This window comes from Hyla sarda, chromosome 7, assembly GCF_029499605.1.
Source record: "Hyla sarda isolate aHylSar1 chromosome 7, aHylSar1.hap1, whole genome shotgun sequence".
NCBI lineage: Eukaryota > Metazoa > Chordata > Amphibia > Anura > Hylidae > Hyla > Hyla sarda.
The window spans coordinates 79,286,583-79,312,617 of record NC_079195.1 but is presented as its reverse complement, the minus strand read 5'-3'; the positions used below and the strand labels follow the sequence as shown (position 1 = coordinate 79,312,617).

Sequence of the window (26,035 nt, the reverse complement as noted above, 5' to 3'; positions counted from 1 at the left end):
CCCCCTAAATCTAGTGCTATATAGTGCCCACTGCTCATCTTTGGTACATTTTGTTGTGTTCATTAGTGTTGCTCGCGAATATTCGCAGTTCGAATTTTATTCGCGAATATCGTATATTCGCGAATTCGCGAATATAGCACTATAGATTCGCAATTACGAATATTCGTTTTTTTTTTTTGCACAGTACACATCACAGTGATCATCCCTCTCTCGGCTCTAATACTACTGTGTGAGACTGCCGCGCGAATTTTCGCATATGCGAAAATCTGCATATGCTAATTTACGCATATGCTAATTTTTCTTGCGGTAATTTTTGCATACGCTCATTTTCGCATATGTTAATTTTCGCATACGTGAATTTTCGCATATGCGAATTTTCGCTTATGCTAATTTTTGCATATGCTATTTTTCACACATGCGGATTTTCGCATATGTTAATTTTCACATATGCTATTTTCTTATCTGCGAATATTTTCTTATGTGTATGTTCGCATATGCGAATTTTAGCATATGCGAAAATGTACGCGAATATTACGAATATGCGAATTTAGCGAATATATGACGAATATTCGTCCATATATTCGCGAAATTTCGCAAATTCGAATATGGCCTATTCCGCTCAACACTAGTGTTCATGTAAAAATGTAAAAAAAAAAAGTGTCTTTAGAAATTTACCAAGTCTTTCTTTGTTAGAAGGATCTCCTGATAATGGAATGTTTATTGGGTTTCCCACTGCCGGAAATCCGCTGCTGAGTTATGCTACCATTTATTTCAAAGCAGGTGAATGGTTGCGAAACTCACAGCATATTTCCCGCAGCAGGAAACTTGCCACTAGTTACTAGAGTGTAAACAAACCCTTAGGGTGTATTCACATGTACAGTATCATGCGCATATTTGATGTGCAGGATTCAAAGCTGCAGATTTGAAGCCGTACTCAGTCATTTAGTTTACATTGAAATCTTCAGCATAAAATGTGCAGCCTCAAATCCTGCACATCCAATTTGCGCAGGATACTGTATGTGTGAATAGAGCCTTTAACTCTTGGGGTAATCCAACGGCATATGTTTAATTCCATTAAGAAATTATGCTCGAAATTCTGGTGCAGCAGAATCCCATTGTTGTTGATAGGATTCAGCTGCACAGTCCACACTTTAGAATTTCAGTGGTGGAGGTTCTGCCGTGGAAATTCCACCACCGAAAGAATGATCTTGCTCATTTTTACAGCGGAATACATTGCCATCTATAGGGGTGGCAGTGCCTGCACAGTCCTAGTGGTGGCCGGAGATTGCTCTGTATGAATCCAGCCTTAGGCCCCTACTACACAAAGCAATTATCATCTGAACAGGCCTATATAGCCCTGCGTAGTAGGTCCCAACGATCAGCCAATGAACAAACAAACTCTTGTTTTTTGGCCACACATATACTCATGTACAAGATGCCAAATGGCTGACAAATTATGAAATTTGTAATAAGCCCTATAAAGGAACGCTACTCTATGCCATTGGTGCTTGTCTACATCGGCCTGTGTAATAGGTCCCTTAGCCTCTGAGATTAAAAGCATCTGGTTCTGACAGAATAGTTTGAATTATATAGCTTAAAGGAGTTTTCATGTAAAATCTGCAGGGATCAGCAGTTTTTTCAAACAACTCATTGACTGGGTTGCCGAGAGTCAGAGCCCCATCAATGTTATATTGGTAGCCTATCCTGAGGGTAGGCCATTCATCTTTAACCCCTAAATGACCAAGCCCATTTTCACCTCAAGGACCAGGCCAATTTTATTTTCGCGTTTTCGTTTTTTCCTCCTCGCCTTCTAAAATCCATAACTCCTTTATATTTCCATGTACAGACTTTGTAATGAAACCTCTCATTTTACCATAAAATGTACGGCGAACCCCAAAAAAATTTTTAGGGAGGAAATTTAAATGAAAACCAAAATTTTGCACATTTTGGAGGGTTTTGTTTTCACACTGTACACTATACGGTAAAAATGACATGTTTTCTTTATTCTGTGGCTCAATACGAATAAAATATTACCCATGGCTAGATACTTTTATATTTTTGTACCGCTTAAAAAAAATCTTAAACTTTTTGTACAAAATCAGTAATCTAAAATCGCCCTATTTTGACCACCTATAACTTCTTCACTTTTCCGTATATAGGGCGGTATTAGGGCTCATTTTTTGCACCGTCATCGGTACTTTTTTTTAGATACCACATTTGCATATATAAAACTTTTAGATCATTTTTTATTAATTTTTTTTGAATAAAATGTGACAAAAAAGCAGCATTTGTGGACTTTTTTTTTATTTTTTACGTTTACGCCATTCACCGTACGGGATCATTAACATTATATTTTGATAGTTCGGACATTTACACACACAGCAATACCAAATATGTTTATTTAAAAAAACATTTACGCTTTTTGGGGGTAAAATGGGAAAAACGGACAATTTTCTTTTTTATTGGGGGAGGGGATTTTTCACTTTTTTTTACTTTTTATTTTTACATTTTTCAACTTTTTTTTTTACACTTTTTATGTCCCCATAGGGGCTATCTATAGCAATCGTTTGATTGCTAATACTGTGCAGTTCTATGCATTGGACACAGCACTGCTCAGTATTATCAGTGATCTTCTGCTCTGGTCTGCTCGATCGCAGACCAGAGCAGAAGACCCCGGGAGACGGCCGGAGCTAGGTAAGGGGACCTCCGGCTGTCATGCTGGATGATCGGATCCCTGCGGCAGCGCTGCGGGCGATCCGATCATCCAATCAAAGTGCCGCAATGCCGCTGATGCCGTGATCTGTATTGATCACGGCATCGGAGGGATTAATGGCGGACCTCCGCACGATCGCGGATGTCGGCCATTACTGGCGGTCCCTGGCTGCTGCTAGCAGCCGGAACCTGCCGTGTATGACGCAAGCACCCTTCCGATGCTCGCGGTCATACACTGGACGTAAATGTACGTCCTGGTCTGGGAAGTCCCGCCAAACCAGGATGTACATTTACGTCGGTGGTCGTTAAGGGGTTAAAGGCTAGATAAAGTCATGATAAACAGTCAAATATTGCAGTCTGTTAAATATTTCTTTAAATTGTGCTAATTCAGTGTTTCTTGTTTAATTTACAGACTGTAAAAAGTAACTCAAATATTTAATGATGGACGACCAATATATCCGCCCTCCTGGACGTACTTTACTGAACTGCACTAGTCAACTCTGCGGTAAGTATAGACTAGCAGAAGAGACTGAGCAGCCTGTTTTTATGCACACGGGTCCACTCTGGCCACACACAAGTGATATTGAAAGAAGCATCCTCCTCCTGTACACACTTTCTGTAGATCTCTGATAGATTACAATAACATGGCTACACCCTAGGCAACCAGTCAACTGCCTAAAGGATGTTATTGAAGGACAAGGACAAGTCTTTATCAACCACAGTAGCCCTCACTCAGAAGTTCTGGGTCCGCTGAGTTAAGGAAGCACTGATAATGCATTTGTCTTCAAGGGGTGCTCAGACCCTAGACATCTTATCCCCTATCCAAAGGATAGGGGATAAGATGTCGGATCCTGGGGGGTTCAGCTCCTGGAACCCCTCTGCTCTCGGGGCTGGCACCAGCGGCATTCTGAACACAGAAGCTTGGAGCTTCCATGTTTGTGATGTCGCCCCATGACCCATCCATTCATGTCTCCCTTACGCCTCCTCCCATAGTCATGAATCACGAGGGTGTGACAGGTGATAAGATGTTTAGGGGTAGAGTACCCCTATAAGGTTTCTTAACCACAGCTTCATAGCCTGCCAAAGTAATCCCTTAGAGGACACGCGGCATACATGTATGTCATGGCGCCCTGGGACTTAGCGCACAGCGACATATATGTACGATGCGCAGTTCCATGATCACCGTATTGCCTGACACGGTGATCATACACAGCTGGCTGCTGTTATCAGCAAGCGGGACCTCATGGATAATGGCGGACATTAGAGATCACGCTGATGTCCACCATAAACCCTTCAGATGCCATGATCAATACAGATCACAACATCTTGCAGTCTATTCAGACACACATCCGACCACCTGAGTCAGTGCAATCGCAGGTGGTTCAAAGTGTTAAAGGGCAACTGCAGCGTTCTAACACTTATCCCCTATCCACGATCTCTTGAACAGGGCCCTCGCATTATGCACTAATGCGCATAGCATCGACCTAGAGAGGTCGACGATACGCCCCCTCCTCATACAGTTCTATGGAAGAGGCAGGGAGACACGAACGCTGCCTCCCCGCCTCTCCCATAGAACTACATGGAGGAGGCATGTCAGCCACAATGTCATGCTGCCGCCGGCACGCCTCCTGCACAGGAGAGCCACGGCAGAGCCGTGTCCTGTGCAGGATATCACGGGGGGTCCCAGTGTTCGTACCCCCACCGATCAAACACTTATCCCCTATCCACAGTTGTTTTTGGCCGCAGATGGCCTTTAAGATTGCCGGCAGGGCTCCCCTCTTTGTTCTGGCTGGCTCCAGCAGCAGGTTACTGCATAGCACTGATCAGTATCTGCAATCCAAAAATCGCAATAAATAGTCCCCTGTGGAGACAAACAAGTTTAAAAAAGTTTTAATAAAAGTAAATAAGCCCATCCCCCAATAAAAAAATGACATTCCCCTCTTTTCCCACTTTAGCAAACAAAATGTAAAAAAAAAAAAAAAATCTACATAATTGGTATCGTTGTGCACGTCAAAAAGTCAAAAATTGCTGCTGTTAGTCACATTACATTCCAGAAAAAAATTGAATAAAAAGTGATCACAAAGTCAAATATACGCAAATGTGGTACTGATAAAAAAAACTACAGATCACGGCGCAAAAAAATGTGCCCTCATGCAGCCCGTATACAGAAGATTGAGAAAGTTATAGGTGGTCAGATTAGATTTTGTTAAAACGTTTGAGTTTTTTTTAAAGCAGTGCAATAATAGAAAAGTATATAACATGGGCATCATTTTTATCATATTGACCCACAGAGTAAAGAAAACATGTTTTACCATAAATTGTACAGCGTAAAAACGAAACCCTCCAAATGTTGCAAAAGAGCCCTGTATCTGAAAAACAAAGTTCTTATTGTTATTGAGACTTCAAAAAATTGATCTATAATGAATTTAAAACCTATCTAGATTAACCAAAAACGATATTAATGGGTGAACATTCACATTAAGCAATTCATGAGCTTTGCTTTGAGGGTGTTCAGTTAATATAGTAGTTATTTGATCAGAGAAATACTGGCTTAGAGATGAAGCATAAGTGTTACCTTATGGGCAAGTGTCAATCATGTGAGTGGCATCTAAACTGTCTGCTAGTACTGCCTGATAGACAACACACTTTATGTATAAAATACACATATACATTATGTTTTCTTTCCATTTTGTTGCAGCTGTCGTGACATACCAGTATGAGGTGATTGTGGTCCCGGTCGTCCTCATAGGGATTACTATAATTCTGCTTGGCCTAGTTCTCTGGCTACGATTTCGAGGATTGCAAGCGAGCAAAAAAAGAGCCCATGGTAATTTTCCTGTTCAAAGTTTAAGCTAACAAAAAATTATATGTAGTCAAAGTATGTCTGAGTATGTGTAATGTTTTATTATTCCTTCAGTCCGATGTGGCTGGACCACTGTTGGTGGTTGGTAGTACTTCTTGTACTTCATACTACTAACTAAGAATTATTTTTCATTACTGTATAAAAAAATTTTTTTTTCATTTTTGCAACCCCATTTGGCAGAAATAGTCTTTTTTCTTAGACTATTTTCATACTTGTTATATGTTCATACTTGATTTGTACCCTACCTTCAAGGTATACAGTACATTGGCTATACTGGCAAAAAGGCATACCATATATACCGCGGTGTACTCACGCCAGGTCCACTGAGTTTAATAGATCAAATGTAGTCTATTAGGGATTTTGTTCAGTCCACTTCTCAGCATATACTGATATTCTGCAAGACTATAAAGTGTGACCTTGTAGTCAGTCTCTAGTAGAGCACATCTAGTCCATCTAGTGCATTTGGTGTGTGTATACTGCCGTATGTGTCAGCATGCCATTCTGCTGAACATAGCCTTATAAATGGAGGTTTTTTAATGTTTATTTTCAGCAGAACATCATTCCCAGGAGAGCTGGACAGGTGTGCCGTCAGGGATCAATTTAGAAGAGATGTCATTGGACACTGTCCTCAGAAGACGAGATCCCAGACTCTTGGCTATAGAAATACCATGTGAGAGGATCAGAAAACCCTTTCAGTTGATGGGTGAAGGAAGGTTTGGCCCAATCTACAGGACGGTGTTGGGAGATACAAATGGAAGTAAAGGCAGGAATGTTGTTGTTAAACAGCTGAAAGGTAAGAGCACAGGTTTACCTATTATTTTTTAATTACAGAGTATATAGACTTATAGCCTCCTTATTAGAGATACCCATCTAGTATCATATCAGATCTCCTCTGACCTTCAGAACTGCAGCAATTCATTGTGGCATAGATGTTACTAGAAGCTGAAATCGTTCAGCAATAATATTGGTCTATGTGGATAGGATAGCTACTTATAGTTGCAAATTAGATTGCAGTACTGACATGGTCTGAACAGCCATTCTACCTCATCCCAGAGATGATTCCCTGACAGAAATGGTTCATGCTGCTTTCACCAAATTCTGACCCTCCCATCAGCGCAGCACAAGAGAAATGGATTCATCTGACCAGACAATAGTTTTCCACTTTTCCACTACTCAGAGATCCAATTTTTGTGCCCCTTTGTCTACTATCTAGCCTTTAAATTACCCTTATACAATTATCGTACAGTAACTGGTCGTCTACTGTTATAGTCGTTCATGGAAAGGGACGATGAGTTGTGTGCTCGGAGGGGTTGGTACGGCACCAGCATTGTATTCAGCTGCAATTGCTTTAACTATGCTTTGCCTGATCATCAAAACAATTCTGACCCCTTCCATGGACGAGTTGTTTACATCCCCCCTTTAACTGGATGTTTTTTTTCTCAATCCCAATGTTCTCTTTATACTTTTGACACTTCTGCATGAGAAAACCCCATAGTGTTAGCAGTTTCTGAAATCCCAACCCTGGCTAGTCTGGCACTAAGGACCTAACTCAATGTCACTTAGGTCCCTTGATATTCTGTTCTAATAAGAATTCCCATTGAAACCGATTCACAGAAATATTGGTTATTTGATGACGCATTCTGGGGTCATGGGTCTCATTTCCATATAAGGAGGCTCCAAATTTTTTTTTCAAAGGTAACCATTCGCTTAGGGGTTATCCACAGAAAAGGTTAAAAAAGAACAAAACAAAAAAAACACTAAAACAAAACATGCCTAGGCCCAAAATAAAATAAAATAAACTATACTTAGGCTACGTTTACATTGCTGTTGGGCTCCGCTAAAAGGAGCTCCGTTGGCAAGTTCAATGGGATTTTAGCATTTTGCATACACTATTTTTCTCAGCTAAACTCCGACCCTATTGGACCCTATTCAAGTCCGGAGATCCGGTGGAGTCAGAGGTGCTCCGACCTGTTTTGGGGCTGTTTGGCAGAAAAAAAGGGACAAACGGTCCCAGAATGGTATGAAGCACTATGACAATGTGAACGTAGCCTTACCTGTCACTTGGCCTCCGTAGACTTCAGTATTACTGCTTTGGTATCTGCTGCGCTTTACTTCCTGGTGCTGGGGTCCAATATGTCACATTGCCAATAAGCCAATCACTGGCCATAGCGGTGTCCCACCTCAACATGTGATTAACCAAATGGCCCCAGCACGAGGAAGTGGAGCATGGCAGACATTGGAGCAGCGATACTGAAGGCTACGGGGGCCAAGAAAGAGGTAAGCATAGTTTTTTCTTTTTGTTTCATTGGTTGTTTTTGGCATCCTTTTTTTTTTTTTTTTATCTTTTTCATCGGACAACCTGACTAACTCCTTTGTCAATTTCGCGTTTTTCTTAAAAGATGCAATAAATGTGATATTTATAAATATTTACAAGGACAGTGTGTAACTGATAATTCCTTATGTGGAGCTGACATTTTCTTACTATATTGTGACACATGGGGAGATGTGTTAGGATATTTAAGAAAGTCACTGGTACCTACATGTCTTGCTTCTGTTTTATTTTGTATATAAAGTATATCTATATGTAAATTATGAAATAATGCTCAGAGGTGAACCTACATTCTTTACCATTATATTGTAAATTATGTCAACTTATTATATCTTAATTACCTCCAATTTTCTTTTATACTAAAGACACTGCTGATCCATGTGAGGTTTATGATTTCCTGCAGAGGGCAGCATTTCAAGTATCATTGGGTTCACACTGTAATTTGGTGGAGATTGTTGGGTGTTGCACTGAAACGAATCCATTTTACATGGTGCTAGAATGTGTGAAGCCGGGATCCCTATTACATTTTCTCTGGGATTGCCGCAGGGTGAGTAAAAGCAAAGTGTTCATAGAAAATACTAGTATTAGTTGTATTTCTATATAATACACGATGATACAAAGTCATACCATTTATGAGTGTATTACTTCAGTATTGTTCATTTTATGGCATGGCATTTTTATCTTAGATATATTGATCCTGTTGTTACAGAATAAAGTTGTTTCTTTCTAAGGTTTTTTTTTAATAGAAAATAAAACCTTATTTGCTTCTTGGAAATTGAACAATAAGAATCTCTCAGGAGACACCCAGTTCATTCTGGTTTTTATTATGTATGTGAACCGTCTACCGTAATAAAGAAAGAAAAGTATATGGCTATTTATTCAGGTGCCAGGTTTGCCAACTTGTGTTGATATTCTGGGGTTGATCCCTTTTAAATAAACTATAAATACATCAAATAAGGAAGGAGGAGTTGATGTAGAAGAATCAGTGCAGTCAAAGTAAATAGCTAAAGGTTCCCTATTGGGAAACACACTGTCTGAAAGGGTTTACATTATATACATTTTTCACACGTATACAGTGATCCCTCAACTTACAATGGCCTCAACATACAATAGTTTCAACATACAATGGTCTTTTCTGGACCATTGTAAGTTGAAACCAGACTCAACATACAATACTACAGACAGTAGTCTACAGACTCCAGATCTGTGAAACGTGTCAATGGCTGGAAGAACCGACCAATCAGAATGGGAATTTCACTGGTAAAACCCCTGTATTACTGAAGCGTATGCACTGACTGGTGTCTGGTAGCGCCCCCTACAGTACAGGGAGGTATTACATGTTCTGTACACTTTACCTGTACCAGGGTTACCTGCTCCTCTGGACTCCAGGTGAGAGTGACTCCAGGTTACTTTTTTAGGACACTGTGTACTGTACAGGACCCCAAAGAAGCTCCTGTCCTCTACATAGACCAGTGTTTCCCAAGCAGAGTGCCCCCAGCTGTTGCAAAACTACAACTCCAAGCATGCCCGGACAGCCTTTGGCTGTCCGGGCATGCTAGGAGTTGTAGTTTTGCAACAACTGGATGCTCCATGCTTGGGAAACACTGATATAGACAGTGATTACAGCTCCCAGCAGATCTTTCTTACTTTTATATGTAAGGATTTGCTTTATCTATATTAGTTATCTACTTATTTTTCTTTAATCCTCACGTTTTCCTATTTTTGGATGACATTTTGATGCCTTTAGAACCAATTACCAGGTTTCCATAGAGTTCTGGTGTCAACATACAATGGTTTCAACATACAATGGTCGTCCTGGAACCAATTAATATTGTAACTTGAGGGACCACTGTATATACAAATAATGTGAGCAGACCCATACGCAGCAGGAACAAGGTGGGTAAGTTGATCTCCTCAGTATGCAGATGTAGTCCAACAAATCTGCTCTAATCCTCCGCATACACGTATCTGAAAGAAGAAGAAAAAAACCCACAAATATTAATACATTTTGAGCACTCTACACTCTCAAAGCAGTGTGTTTCCAAACAGCGAGCCTCCAGTGTTGCTAAACTACAAACCCCATTGTTCCCAGACACCCAACGACGAGAATAATCAGAGTTGTAATTTAGAAACAGTTGGAGGCTCCCTGTATGTAAACACACACTAACAGAAGGGGTCTGTTCAAATTATACTTTTTAACATGCCTTTTTTAAAGCAAACAAGCATGTTAAAAATGCATAATGTGAACAGACCCATACTTACCGACATAGTTGCAGGCTGTGATCTTTTTTTGTGTGTAGCTCTGCCCCTAGAGATGTCATCGGAAGAAGAGGTTGCAGCAGGAAGGAGGTGGGTTAGTGGATATCTTCAGTCTCTTCAGTATACAAGGCCCCCCCAAGAAGATAACTAGCGCTGCAGCAGGACTAGTTAACTTTTTCTTGCTGGCCCGGTGTATATTGCTCAGCCCAGCAAGATGTTACAGTAAAGCAGTGGTCTATACGGATCACTGCTCTATTGAATACATTGCCATGTTCGCGTGAGCTGTTCGGAAGTTTGGCCGCCGTTTCCCTGAAGTTAAGGTTGAATACGGGTTACCCGACTCGGCTCACTCAACCCTACACTTATAATGTGTTTGCAATACATTTGCATGAGTAGTATTACATGGAAGCATTAGTTATTGGTTTATAGAGTGAGAAGGTGTGACAGGCTGTGGCACTTGAGCCGCTTGGTTCCACCTCCTTGACACTTGGCTAAGAAATAAAAAGGCAGTTTTAATTTTGGCAACCACCATCCGCTCCAAGAAATGTACAGTTTGCTTTCATACCCTAACAGCTATCCAATAGTGTCTGCAGCTCTTAGCAGCAAATACACTGCACTAGATACAGTAATAAGACATTTTTTAGATTTTGCCTGTAGAATTCCTTACCATGAACACAGATCAGTGAGCAAAGAACAGTGAATAAAATAAACAGGTATACAAGGACACTAGAAATGAGTGGGAAATTCCTGTGTTTGCTCAGATCGCAGTGTCCTACTTGTACTGAATGTAATACTTGTCACACGCCTTTCCCAACAATAAATGAAGAATCTTGTTTAGCAACTTGAACACATTTACTATTGTTGTCAGTGAAAATGTATCTTTTTAATTAACAGGATTTCGTACCGATGGATGGAATACTTTATGACATCACCGAGTGCCAAGTTTACACAATAGCACTACAAATCCTGTCTGCACTGGTATGTCTAGTTTCTTATATTGTGAAATATACAGATGTCTTCAGACTGACCTTAGCTTTACAAAGCAGTCTCCAGCCTGTGGCTTCCTAGCATTAGCAAAACAACAACCCACAGCATGTCCTCACAGTCAGGTAATGCTGGGAGTTGTAGTTTTTCTAATGCTAGGGGAGATGATGCAGCAAATGATGACAGCAGACTGAGGGAGGAGGTGGGGGCATGCACAGCGAGGCCACACCCCTCCCTTAAACTTGCATTGAGGGGGAGGGGCAAGGCATGATGTCACAGTAGGACCCCCGCGATCAGACATCTTATCCCCTATCCTTTGGATAGGGGATAAGATGTCTTAGGGCTGGAGTACCCCTTTTAAAGGTTTCATTTACAATCACTTGGTGCCCAGACATGGACAAACCCAGTATACATGTGTCACCAAATCAATGTCTTATTTTCACTTTTGTCAGTTTCAAGTTATTTCAGGAAGCATAGTGTTTTTATTTATTTTTTTTTTTTTATTTGCTTTAACAGAAGGGTACCAACAATTTTGTCCACATCTATACATGTACATATTATTCAGCTCAACTTTCAAGCAGAGTAATAAGTGATATTATAGCACTTTTAATCAATCTAAAAATGGTCATAGACAGTGGGATCATCTGTTTTCCATATTTTGAGTGTATAGAATGATTTATTGTTCAATTTGATGGCAAATCCCATATTCTTTGAATGGCTAATTATTTACACTTTATTCTTCAAGGTTAACTTTTTGGATATGCTTACCTTTCTTACTTTCTGATATAGGAATTTCTACATGAACACAATGTAGTACATGGTGATGTTGCAGCCCGAAATGTTCTCATCCAGCAAGATTTCACCCCAAAACTGATTGGACTAGGAGGAGCCTGTGATATGCATTTGAGGGGTACTTTTCCTGTTCGACGCCCTGCACCATTGAAATGGATGTGTCCAGAACGTCTTCTTCACTTGTCTATTACAGAGAAATGTGATGTGTGAGTCCACCTGAATATCTCTTTCTGTAATGAGTTGTCCCATCTAGACAACATTGTGATAAACTAATCACTGTCCAGCTTCAAAAGCCCTTGACTATCTGCCATTACTGTCAGGGGCAACTGCGTCTGGCCACATTGTTCCACAGCTGCTATTAAATTTAAATGACCATGGTGTAATATAAGGAAAGTCCATATCTGCCATTACATAAGCTGTACTTTCTCGTGACACTTTGCTCCGGCTAACAGACAAGTGTCCTAAGTTGGGGTCTACTATATGTCAGTTTTATGCTAGAGGATACACATCCTGAAGAGGATACACGGAGCAGGGGTGTACAGGGAAGACACCCTTTTTATAGTAATGTTTATGATTATTTTTTATAATGTTATCTCCAGATGGTATGCTAGACAAACAAACTAAACAATAATGACAGGCTAGGACAACACAAGAATGTTCTGAAAGTTGTCCAAAAACAATACTGCACTTGAATATACAGTAGATTTCATTAAATACCTCCAAATCGGGATGAACCCATGCCAAGTGGCAACATACCACAAGGAAGCACACAACACTGCAATGCAAAGCCTTAAATTTGCACTGACATCTGTTGTTGACATGAACAACAATACCATAACATTTGATAATACAAGGATACTTTTCTACCATGAAAAATTTTTTGATCTTTATATTGATAACATTGTGTACAGTTTCCAGGAAAGAACATGACTAACGTGGATACCATTTACTATTTCCTTGTTTGCTCAGCTACTTTGCAAGTAATTCGATTAAAAGCTACTTTGCAAGTAATTCGATTAAAACAGACAAACCATGGCAGCTATCACCTAAAGTCACCTAAAAGTGGGTCCACCGGCACAAGAGCCCTATTTTATGCCCAGTCCATATGACCTTATATGGCATTTGGAGTCATGTGATATAGTGATGTGACCACTGGTGGTTATGGAGTAATCACTGATGGCCTGTTCGTGTATAATGTCTGTTTATTTGTTTTCGCATTTTCCCATTTTAGGCCCTATTCAGACCTTGGTTTTCTGTGTTTTTCCTCCAGGCGTGGAAGAGTTAAGCCTTTCACACATGTGGTAGGCGGGTGTAGCTTTATAACTCCAGCTCAGTCTGTATTCCAGTGCTGGTTATTGAGTGCAATACGACTATGTCTGTTTGTGCAATACACTTCCAAGTCTCTGTATTTATACGAGGAATAAAGAAGTCGCACTCACCATCCGGTAGCAGTATATAAATTCCTGTCCTTTATTCACACCGGCAAAGTGGAACATAAAATACGGTCACTTCACGTGGGAGCGAGAGCAGCCGCTCTCAACACGCGGGGGCACACCAACCAGAGGCGACTAGTTTCGCGTCACGGCTTGACGCTTCTTCCGGCCAATATGGTGTACCGGAAGAAGTGTCAAGCCATGACGCAAAACTAGTCGCCTCTGGTTGGTGTGCCCCCGCGTCTTGAGAGCAGCTGCTCTCGCTCCCCACATGAAGTGACCGTATTTTATGTTCCACTTTGCCGGTGTGAATAAAGGAAAATAATTTATATACTGCTACCGGATGGTGAGTGTGACTTCTTTATTCTTCGTATAAATACAGTGATATAAGTTATCTTGGATATAGTCAGCACCTCCACATAGCAGTACATGTCAGCATCGAAGGTCACAGCAGCACTTGTTACACCGTGCATCCTCTGGGCTATTTGGCAACGGTAGTGCCTGGTGCTACACCTGCTCTTGCAAATCTTTGACACTTCCAAGTCTGCTTGAGCATGCTCCTTGTATTTATCCTATGATATCATCTGAGTTTTAGCCATGGTTAAAGGGGTACTTCGCACCCCTAGACATCTTATCCCCTATCCGAAGGATAGGGGATAAGATGTCAGATCGCCCCGTGTGACCTCCCATGTGTGATCACCCCGTGTGACCTCCCATAGACTTGCATTGAGGGGGCGGGGCGTGACGTCACACGGGGCGGAGTCGTGATGTCACGCTCGTCCGCCATTGTGGTCGGTCTCCGAAGCCTCCAGCGTTCCCGGTGTGAGGTGGCAGCCGTACAGGTGGGTGCAGCAGCCAAGATCCCGGGGGCCCACAGCAGCGGGACCCCGGGGATCTGACATCTTATCCCCTATCCAAAGGATAGGGGACAAGATGTCTAGGGGTGTGGAGTACACCTTTAAATAGTCTTGTTTATTGTAGATTTTAGTTTGTGTTACATATGTGGGTTTTATGATTATGTCTGTTCAGCTTTGTCGGTGTTCACACTGTGTCTGAGTCTAGCTTGTACCCTGTGCTCTATATGTTATATTCTTGTTTGGTATTCTGGAGTCTATTCAGACTCATCTGGTTCTAGTTTGTATGTTCTGTGTCTCAGTGTGAACAGTGTCCTATATTTATATCCTGTTTGGTTGATCCGATCCTTTGTCCTTTGTACTTGTACCTGCTTGTGATAGTTCTTAGTAACTCACCTGTTGAGTTTTGTGTTTTGGCTCTCAGTTCTTCCGCTATCCCCTTCATCTCCTGGATTCTGCTCTATACTCCTATCATGCCTAGTCTTGTTCATTTTATCATGTCTGCTGTTTATCTGATATCTGGCTTAGTGAACTGTTTGTTTATTCACTTCTGTTTGTGAGTTTATATTCTGCCCTCTTAGTATTTGTATTGTCTAGTAGGTTTCTGTTTCTGGCCTGTGACCGACTATGTTTATTATTTGTTTTTATGCCACTGAACTTTAGCGCAGGAAGGGACCTGCTCCCAGTTGTCGACCCACCGTTTAGGGTGAGTGGGCAAGTAGGCAGGGAGAGATGTTTCAGGGTCAGTTTAGGGCTCACTCTCCCTGTCCCCCCGGTCGGTCCCTGATATTGTGGACCCAGGCTCTGACACAATGATGGAGCATAATTTAAAAGTGCCTAAAGAAGTGTTAGGAGTAATTAGGGAATATAATCTGAGTTAGTTTTGGTTTGATGACAGGTACGCTTTAAAAATACAATTCTCATTGTATCTCTAAGATTTAGGCCATAACCATAATGAGGCTACAGCCGTTTCGCATGTCTTAGTGCTTCATCATGCCTCTCTCAAGGTTGTATACCTGAATAGACCTGGTGTGTGAGTGGAGGTTGTACCAGATACTTGTTCTATTTTGGATTGGACTATATCTTAGAGATGTGAATACCCACTTAGAGTTATATAAATGTAGATAATCACAGAGTAAATTATTTTGGAGATTTATATATATATATATATATATATATATATATATATATATATATATATATTAAAAGAGTGTGTTTTTATATTCACATTTTTATCTGAGCCTCAGTGCATACTGCTATATTCTTCTATAATATCAATATTTTTTTCAGATGGTCTTTTGGAATTCTGCTTTATGAGATGATAACTCTGGGTAAGAATTGTTCTTTTCTTTGGTTTTATTTTCTTACTATTAAAATGCATTTATTTGTAAAAGGTTATTCAATAAATATAAATATTTTACACTAATATAATCACCTGGATGCACTGGATGTGTGTTATACAAATCCCAAATATTTATGTGCACTGTACACCAAACCTTAGACTAAGTCACACTTTTATGTCAGGTGTACCCTCCTTTCCAGGGTGCTTCCAGCTGTTGCAGAATTACAAGTCCAAGATTGTCCAGACTGCCAAAGGCTCAGAGTTAAAGTTCTGTAAAACTATTCATACAATGCAAAACATTTCCAAAGTGCACATTGCAAATGTTGCCTTTAGCTTTTTTGAAGTTCAGTTGACTGCAAATTTTAGCTTTGTCTTGCAATGAGTGAAATCTGCAGCAAAATCCAAAATTCACAAATCTGTGAGAGATAGGGAATGCTGTAAATTTTCATTTAAGTTAAGAATCCATAGTATAAATGTAAATCCCACCATAGTTGACTAATTTGCATAGACTTTACATAGGAAACGATACAAACTAAAGTGTTTGAAATTACCTACAAAGTTGACAAAGTTGATTTTGATATAATTTTTCATAATTTCAGGTATTTCTTGTCCCCCCCCCCCCCCCCCCCATACCCAGCTGCCTTTAAATAATTTCTTATGGCAGCCATTGTTGCAGGCAGGCAGCAGTTTTGCTCCCCCCACTGTGAGACATGTGACATTATGGTTTCGCTTCCACTGTGTAGCTATTATCTAAGCTTTCACAGTGCACTGGTCTCAGGCAACAAGAAACAAGCTGCATTCAGAATTTAGCTTTTGGTATGAATGGAGAAATGTTATTATTTGTTGTTTACATTTTCTATTCATATGTACAGTATCCTGGGCATATTTGATGCGCAGGATATGAAGCTGCAGATTTGAAGCCGTGTTCAGTCATTTGGTTTATATTAAAATATTAAATATGTACAGCATACTGTATGTGTGAATAAAGTGTTTTCCCTTACAGCCAAAACCATTGATATGTCATATATACTTTATCTCCTACAAGTCCACATAATAACTTAGGCTAGGTTTGCACTGCATCAACACACTGCAGTCGGCGCTATAATCACAGCCAGCGCTCCGGTCCCCGCCTCCGGACCGGAGCGCTCGCTTCCCTGCTCCTCCTTCCCGGGATCCCGGTGCCTCCCGCACAGTCACACTGACTGGGAGCACGGGATCCCTTGTGTCGGGGACGCGGCTGCCATGGCGGCTGGTCCCCGCTCACGCGCCGCGTCCCTGTCTGACTTACCTGGCTCCTTGTTCCCGGCGCAGACTGGCTCTGCCTTCCGGCGCACGTGGCCCCGCTCTCTAGGGCGCGCACGAGCCACCTTCTGTAAATGTAAAGGGCCAGCGCACCATTGATTGGTGTGCTGGCTAATTATCCCTGCCTCGTTCCCTAATAAAAGTCTCCTGCCCCTTCCTGTCCTTGCCGGATCTTTGTGCCCTAGTGCCTTTGAGAAAGCGTTCCATACTGTGTATACTGCCCTGCCTGTTGCCGTACCCTTGCTACCGTCTACTCGCCTTTGAACCCTAGCCGCCTGCCCTGACCTCTGCTACGTCTGACTACACCCCTGCCTGCTCCCTGTGTACCACACCATATCAGCTACCAGTGAGGTCGAGTTGCTACTGGAGCATACGACCTGGTGGTTACCGCCGCAGCAAGTCCATCCCGCTTTGCGGCGGGCTCTGGTGAAAACCAGTAACCACATAGAACCGGTCCTCTAGTACAACCCGCGTCATCGCCTCTCTGGTCCAGAGGATCCACTACCAGTCCTGCCAGTATGTTATAGCTATTTACTTATGGTAACTACATTTGGGCAGCTAATGGAAGCACTGCGGGTTGTTGAATTTTTTTTGGCTCATATAATGCACACTTACCATCACTAGTCATACAGCTTCATTTGTTTTATTCCAGCACAACTGCATCTTAGTGGTTTTCTAATTTGGCCATTTGATCACCAGTCTCTTATAAAGTTACTTTACTTAAAGGGGTACGCTGCTGTTAGACCTCTTATGTTCTTATGTCTGATCACGGGGGTCCCACTGCTGCCCCCCCCCCCCCCCCCTGGTCTCCTGGCATTCTAAACAAAAGCTGGGTTCCTGCGACAGTGGTTGGGATGTCACAGCCTTGCCCATCCTGATGTCACGTCACACCCCCTCCATTCATGTCTATACGACACGCCCCCACCCTTAGAAATGAATGTAAGGGGCGTGAAATAACATCATGAGGGGTGTGGCCATCACATCACGATCATGGCCTCTGGCTCTGAGCATTCTGAACAAAATGTTCAGAACGCTGGAGCCTCGGAATACCCCTTTAACCCTAGAGGACACAGGACGTACATTTACGCCCTGGCTGCATGGTACTAGGCGCACCAGCATGTAAATAAATGTTTCTTTAAACATATACAAGCAGGAAGCTGCTCAAACGTAGTCACTAGTTGATCATGTTGGGTCATTGACATGAATGGAGCCCACTGCAGGAAGTCACAGTATATGTCAGCATCCCAGGATCTGATATTTAGCTTGGACACGCTGCATAACACCCAGCCTAATACTGTACAATATACAGTAATTAACATCATCCTGTATATCTACAATACTCGGTCTGAACAGTTTTCTCTATTCTAGGTGCTCCTCCTTACCCTGAGATTCCTCCTTCTAACATCCTGCAGCACCTACAACGTGGTAACATTATGAAGAGACCCCCCAGCTGCAAGCAGCATTTGTACGGTTCAAGTATTTGTCTTTATCTGTCTCCTTCATTTCTACAACCTTGACATATGAATGTGTGAGTTTATTTACAAATCCACTGCATATAGATGCGTGCTATGATGATATTCTACACAGTATTACGCCTCATGCACGCAACTGTATTGTGGATCTGATTGGATGAATTCAAAATATGGTGCTCATAGCCCAATATAGGTCTATACTGTGCCTCTGTGGTCTTCTATTTTTATACAGGGGAACATGTTTTTTTATTTTATTATCCAAGTGGTGGAGAAAACGGCTCCTAATGAAGTAGTGCAGTCAGCTGCGCTCTCCTCTCAGTAAGAATGGGCTAGTAAATGATACCCGGAAGGGGACGGACTTTTAAAACAACAAACAATTTATTTTACAAAGGCATACGAACAACGCGTTTCGAGGGGCGGGACACCCTCTTTGTCAGGGTACATGACGAAGAGGGGGTCCCGCCCCTCGAAACGCGTTGTCCGTATGCCTTTGTAAAATAAATTGTTTGTTGTTTTAAATGTCCATTCCCTGCCCGGTATCATTTACTAGCCCATTCTTACTGAGAGGAGAGCGCAGCTGACTGCACTACTTCATTAGGAGCCGTTTTCTCCACCACTTGGATCTATCTGACCGTCCTCCACTAGTTGGACACAGGATCAGTGCTGGCTGCTCACCTCCATATACCACTCACTGTGGGAGCAAGCAGTCTGTGGTGTTGTGCTCATAGTGCAACTCACATAGGTGAGCACATTTCAACCTATCTTCTCACTTTTCTTCCTTAAATAAGGATAATTGCGCTTAGATGCGCATCGGTCTATCTGCTTTTGTGTTTTTCATTTTATTTTATTATGACACAGATAACATTTAATTTTTTGGGCTCTGTGTGTTAACATACCAGAACCCCTGATCATGGCAATGCTGTGTATACAGGCAGCTTTTGTCATTGTGGTCACTGCAGGCCATTTTACTACAGTAGTAAGAAGTTTTCATTTGTACAGATCATTTGTAAATGAATTCTGCTGTAATATGTCTTCACTCACCTGCTCCTCTCTTTATTACTTATCTGCCAGCTGGCATCTATAACAAATGCTGCATAATGTACATAGGCTAGCTTCCTCTCTGTGCATTCACCGGACAGGAGAGGAAATCCCTGTCACTAGCACCAGTGTACTATCTGTCATGTAGGGGATTAATAATACATTTTTCGTCTGTTGAAAGTTTTTCAAGTCCATTTCACATAATAAAAGTTGGCCCATAATTAGTATAATGTAATAAATGCATAGAGCTAAATTGACAGACACACACAAATAAATGATATAAACAAGAAATGCAACCAGAGTACAGCACATCCCAGTATAACATCATATAAAGTTAGGTGAGACGTGGATGTATATATAGTAAAAAGCCAATGGAGTTGATGCCACTGTTGGCTGGACTAAAGTGGATTCCAAAGTTTAGACCCATCTTGGCACATTCTAGGGATGATATAATTAAGTGACTTAGTTAGAAATCATATGAATGATTGACTTTTAAGCAATTGTTTAATTATTTTTAGTCTAGAGAAAATAAAGTAAGTACATTTATGGATGTAGCCCTAAATCTTGGTAACCAAAAGGCATAGCTAGAAAAGAAAAAAAACAATTGAAATCAGTGCACTTAACACTACATAGTGATATAAAAAAAAAATGTTATGGACTGACTGCAGGTTCTCTTTAAAGGGGTACTGTGGTGGAAAACTTATTTTTTAAATCAACTGGTGCCAGAAAGTTAAACAGATTTGTAAATTAAAAAAATCTGAATCCTTCCAGTACTTATTAGCAGCTGTATACTACAGAGGAAATTCTTTTCTTTTTGGATTTCTTTTTTGTTTGTCCACAGTGCTCTCTGCTGACACCTCTGTCGATGTCAGGAACTGTTAAGAGCAGGAGAAAATCCCCATAGCAAGCATATGCTGCTCTGGACAGTTCCTAAATTTGACAGAGGTGTCAGCAGAGAGCACTGTGGACAGACAGAAAAGAAATCCAAAAAGAAAAGAATTTCCTCTGTAGTATACATCAGCTAATAAGTACTGGAAGGATTAAGATTTTTTAATAGAAGTAATTTACAAATCTGTTTAACTTTCTGGCACTAGTTGATTTTAAAAAAAATAATAATTTCCACCGGAGTACCCCTTTAACAGAACGTTAAAGCATTTAATTTATTGTCAAAAACATGTTTGTACTACAATGAATGTCTGTTTACAGGTACAATATTATGAAGGCCTGCTGGGCATGGAAAGTGGGGGACCGGATTTCTGTTCCAGAGCTGCGAAAAAGACTAGAAGCTGGCAAGAAATCTTCCAATGACAGGACAGTGCTGCAGATCCCTGAGCTGGTAGTACCAGAGCTGTACGAGAGAGTAGCAGGGACGGAATATCGGATAATGGAGACTGATCACACAATCTTCTAAGTCTTGGAAGATTTGCCCAGACTGATATTATTAACTGCATTCATTTATGGAGCCCAAGGACAATGCATTTTTAAATGAAGGACAGTGATTTTAGTATAAAAGGACAGTGATCTGATCATGGGAATGTTACATTAACATTTTCTATACCTTGCCAATGGTCCCACTGACAGTGAAGAAGTCAGAAAACACCAGGCTGCGTTCAGGAGTCTCAAAACCAGTTGTCGGTAACTGGCATGCAGGTCTGCTGTCACATTTCTCAGTGAATTTCTTAGTTTACATTTTTTATGCATATTTTTTCTTACTTGAACATTTTCAATTACCTGGAGAGAAAACATCTATGAACAGATCTAAATAGTGAAACTGATCGTCTAGGAAAAAACTGAAAGTCATCTTTTTACCCTTTGGATGGAGGAATGGCACCTAGCCCATTTCCACTGTTATATTTTCCTAGTCCTCACTGATTCAGAGGTACACCGGGTGTGGTTATAAATCTCTGGCTATCACAACCGCTGCTTGGAACCTACATGTGCAGCCATATGGACCCTCTTTATGCATCGGTTTGGTTGGAAGTTTCTGCATTATTTATTTAGGAACATGAATTAGGTCAAATGTTTGCAATGTATACATCATCTTCTGGATGTTGTTTAACACTAGTATGAAATCTTATTTTCAAGTATTTTGGAGGCTCTGAATACAAATAGAATTGTGTCACAATAGGGCATCTGCACAGCTAGAAGTTCTTCCATATTGGAGAAGAAACTTGAGTAAAAGTGGTTATGTAAATGTACATTCTTACCTTTCCTCGTAGCCTCATCACTCGCTTTCACCTTTTTACACTTTACATAGAAATAATTTTATATGGATTCCAAGGTACAGCCTGCATGGCTCCCATTGACCTTCATAACAGAACAGTCAGCAGTAAAATCCCAAGCCCCCTACAAGTGGACAGTCAGCAGTAAAATCCCAAGCCCCCTACAAGTGGCTGCAGGCGGCCAAAATGTGATTGTTCAATTGTTCCTTCAATAGCAAGGTTGGTGATTGTCTTTAATATCTAAACAATGAATGACATTGAGCTCATAGTTTAATGGATTCAGTAAGGATTTAGCAATTGTTTTAATTAAGAGCCTCTCAGAATATACATCTATATATTGAATAATATATAATGAAACCAAAAATGTTACAACACAGCTACCTCCATTTTTGTTATGAGAGGCAACAGATGACATCAGGACTCTGTAGTGTCCTGTATTGTACATATAGATAATTTTGCATAATTTACAACAACATTTTATAGCCTTAACATGTAACTCTCAGGTTAAAACACATGTTAAATGCACATGCGTAGAAGAAACTTGCACCTTCCTACATATAAAAAAATGTTATATATTTAATAAAATAATTTGTTAAGGTTTACAGTTGTTCGTTTTTATTTCTATTATTACGTTTTCTTTTTTGTTTGTTTGCACAGCTGCATTAAAATTACTTTTGAATAACATTTGGTCAATTAATGCCCTACTGGCTCAGTGTCTGCACAGAACTTGATCTGGTGATTTTCCATATACAAATTCTGCTTAATAATCTGCTACAGGACGAACTAACCTTACCAGAATGCAAAGTTTAAAAAAGAATTACATTATAAACTGTAATCAGTTAACCTAAATCTCAACTGGTGTACATGAGCCATTCACTCTATAGCCCCCTGATGATGCTCCTGATAGAGTAAGGCCCCAATAAAAAGAAAATGCTCACCTGTCTCTGCTTCCCAGAACTCCTCTTCTCTCTGAGATTTCAGTGCAGTCAGCGTGGTACAGAGATGCTGCATGCAGCTGGCTAATGTAACAGATTCTGCACGATGCTGGCTCTCTTCCATTGTGTCCTGCCTCCCAACTATGTGTGCGTCCTAAAGATGCATATACAATTGACGGATGCACTCACCTGGGGATCCAGTGAATGTGTCCATGATCATTAGGTGGGCCCCACTTCCCCAAATTCACCTGGGGCAGATAGCCTGCACACTTTCCAAAGCTCATATGTTTGCATGAAAAATGCAACAAAAAAACTGCAGAAAATCTGCTCAGAAATTAACCTGCAGTATAGATTTCAAATCTACATCATGGCAATTTACAGGTGAAACTCGAAAAATTAGAATATTGTGCAAAAGTTCATTGTATCTCATTAAAGGGGTACTCCACTACTCAGTGTTTGGAACAGTTTTGGGGTCGGGAGCTTGTGACAGCCGCCATGCCCCCTCCCATAGACTTGCATTGAGGGGACAGAGTGTGATGTCATGAGGGGGTGGGGCTATGACATCACAAGCTCCCAGGGCCGGTTCCAGCATTCGGAACCGTTTGTTCCAAACGCTGAGCAGCGGAGTACCCCTTTAATGCAGCTTAAAAGGCAAGGAAGCATGAAATGCTCCAAAATCTCCTGGTTGATGGATGCGTTGACCCTGGCCATAAAGAGTACCTGTCACCAAATAAAACTTTTAATATAGTGTTCCTTTTGTAATTAGCAGACACTTTCCCATTCATTTGCTTTTAAAATTATCAACATAAATATGTTTAAAATGTAATAGAAACAATGGTCACTAGGTGGCTCTGTTCTGTTCCCTGCCACAATTAAAACAGTGAGTTTGGTATCCTGCCGGCCAGGCAGGAGTCCAAACTCAGGAAGTGCTTCTCTGCACTGAGCTTGATTGTCAGCTGCACAAAAAGTGAAAGCTCCACAGATTCTCACAGAAAGCTGCATATACTGAAACCTGCAGGAGAGCCTCACTGATAGCAACACAGACTGAAACATGCACAGAGCTTGAGGGCTTCTATTCATCTCAGTGCTGTATCTTTGTGAGGGCGGAAGTGCTCCCCCAGTAGGCTTCAGTGATATCATGCCTGCTGGGAAACGCCCACTTTCTCCTGCTGGGAAGTTGCACTATGTGAGCAAGACGAAAGGTAAGATACAGAGCTTTTTAAAGCTCTGACATTTTTTTAAGAGCTGGAGGGGTGTGAAGAGTAGTTAGGAAACATAGCCTGAGTTAGTTTAGAACAGTTTATTTGGTGACAGCTACTTTTTAATGAAGCACAGTGGACCCACACCAGCAGATGACATGGATCCCCAAATCATAGTATTGGGGATTTGGTGTTTTCATGAGCTGTAAGCCATCATAATATATGTAGATAAGACTTTGCACACCACTCAAGGTAATTTTTATTTGCAATCCAAAAATTATTTTAATGACGTTTCGGTCCACACTGGACATTCATCAGATTGGATTGCTGCGGAGGTATAGAAATGGAGGTTGGCATAAAGCCATGTGCCAATGGTATCAGGAAGTGCGACTTGTAGTCGTGGAGATGTGTAAGCCACAATCATCACAATTATGACAAATCACAGCTTGAACTATCTCGCTTTGCATGTAATGAGTCTCTCATATATTAGTTTTTCCTTTTAAGTTGCATTACTGAAATAAATAAACTTTGCATGATATTCTAATTTTTCGAGTTCCACCTGTATGTTTTCCATTAATCTTAATGTATAGAAAAATACACATGGCATCTAAGTTTTTTAGATATCTATGCTACTTCAACTCCAAGTATACTAGAGTAAAGAAGGGAAGACAGAGTTAAAAGTATGCACTACATGTTACCAGAAAATTCTATTGGTATGGCGACCAACACATTTCTATGCATTTGTGAAGCAGTCAAACCTGTATGTATGTTTAGGCCTTTTGTTTTAACTATCCCTATTTACTTTACATTCAGATTTACATAGATTTGATGACGTTACAGTAGTGTTTTCCATTACAGCTGTTTATTTGAGTGAATATACTTTAGCATACTCTACGACTAGATGTGGTTTCGTGTTGAGCCCCTCTACGTGTGTTGCCATATAAATCTTCTTTATGGATTCCTGTCGACTAATAACCCAGAACTGGCACATTAAGGAGTTAATTAACGACTAGGTAGATTTGTGACCAAAACCTGTCAGAATATTAAATGAGCACAACTACGAAACTGACCGTGAGTGTGAGGACACTGCTCAGAAGAAAACTCACAAAAAACTGTCAGAGTGGGTTCACAGGTCGTATTTTGGTCAGCATTTTTAGTGAAAAACAATATTGGAACCAACACAGAGAAAAATTAAAATCTTTGATTTGCCCCTTTTCTGTTTTTTCTTTTCTTTTTTTTAATCTCTCCTGGTTTTGGCTACAGAATACTGACAAAATACTGACTAAAATACTGTGTGTGTGAACCCAGTAGCTAGTGTTGTGTAGTGTGTCTTTTAAAAGTTACGTTTTATTGAACGTTTTTAAATTAGCATTAAACCAAAGTCAGAAGGGGATTCAAAAGGAATAGGAAATATGAAATATTGACTTATACTGTACTTCTCTGTCCTGCTAATTCTACATCAGCAACATGCAGATACATTGAGGAATACAGTGAGCTTTGCAACACGGTAAGAAAATGCTGAAGATTTTTCTCAGGTAAATAGGCAATGACAAATCTACAGGTGAAACTAGAAAATTAGAATATCGTGGAAAAGTTCATTGTATTTCATTAATGCAACTTAGAAGGAAAAGAAGCATGAAGTGCTCCAAAATCTCCTGGTAGACGGATTTTTTGACCCTGGACTTAATGAAGCACAGTGGACCAACACCAGCAGATGACATGGCTCCCAAATCATATAATATATTGGGGCTTTGGTGTTTTCGTTGTGAGCTGTAAGCTATAATCATCACAATTATGACAAATCACGACTTGAACTATCTTGCTTTGTATGTAATTAGTCTCTCTCATATATTAGTTTCACCTTTTAAGTTGCATTACTGAAATAAATGAACTTTGCACGATATTCTAATTTTTCGAGTGTCACCTTATGTTTTCATACAGTTATAGAACCTGTAAGTAACTTATCTCTCCTCGCTCCCATATCATGTTGTATATGCTTAAAATGTAGTGATATGGTTGAATAACTATCGGACTGATAATTCAGTCTTCAGCACAACATCCTTAGGTTGTTATTTAGTCCAGGACCTATCATTTCACACGTCACATTCTGGAAGACAAACAAGAAGTGTGTGAGATGCATGAACCACGAGCTTTAGTAGGGAATAAGTGGCTTGAATGCTTTACTTAGTACATGGAGTGACCATGAATTTATTAGGGAGGGACTGGTTGGGGAAAGGGTTGGATTTTCCTGACCATAAAACTCATAGGATACATTTTCTAGAAGTGTTGCTGACATTCT

The 26,035-nt window shown here is 40.7% G+C and overlaps 1 protein-coding gene across 2 annotated transcripts in view; it reads left to right on the top strand.

Moving 5' to 3' along the window:
- The window catches only part of STYK1 (serine/threonine/tyrosine kinase 1), a 44,941-nt gene extending 23,799 nt beyond the window's left edge, over positions 1–21,142 (top strand). Inside the window, exons 2-10 of one of the 2 annotated variants that reach the window (XM_056529963.1) lie at positions 3,125–3,217; positions 5,411–5,539; positions 6,129–6,368; positions 8,270–8,451; positions 11,058–11,141; positions 11,937–12,145; positions 15,517–15,557; positions 18,239–18,335; positions 20,587–21,142. In XM_056529963.1, coding sequence (XP_056385938.1) covers positions 3,151–3,217; positions 5,411–5,539; positions 6,129–6,368; positions 8,270–8,451; positions 11,058–11,141; positions 11,937–12,145; positions 15,517–15,557; positions 18,239–18,335; positions 20,587–20,791 — 1,254 coding nt within the window. In that variant the 5' untranslated portion in view covers positions 3,125–3,150 and the 3' untranslated portion in view covers positions 20,792–21,142. Of the gene's footprint in view, positions 1–3,124; positions 3,218–5,410; positions 5,540–6,125; positions 6,369–8,269; positions 8,452–11,057; positions 11,142–11,936; positions 12,146–15,516; positions 15,558–18,238; positions 18,336–20,586 lie in introns of both variants that reach the window. The other variant, XM_056529962.1, reaches the window with a different exon arrangement.
- The last annotated feature ends 4,893 nt before the right edge of the window (positions 21,143–26,035 follow it).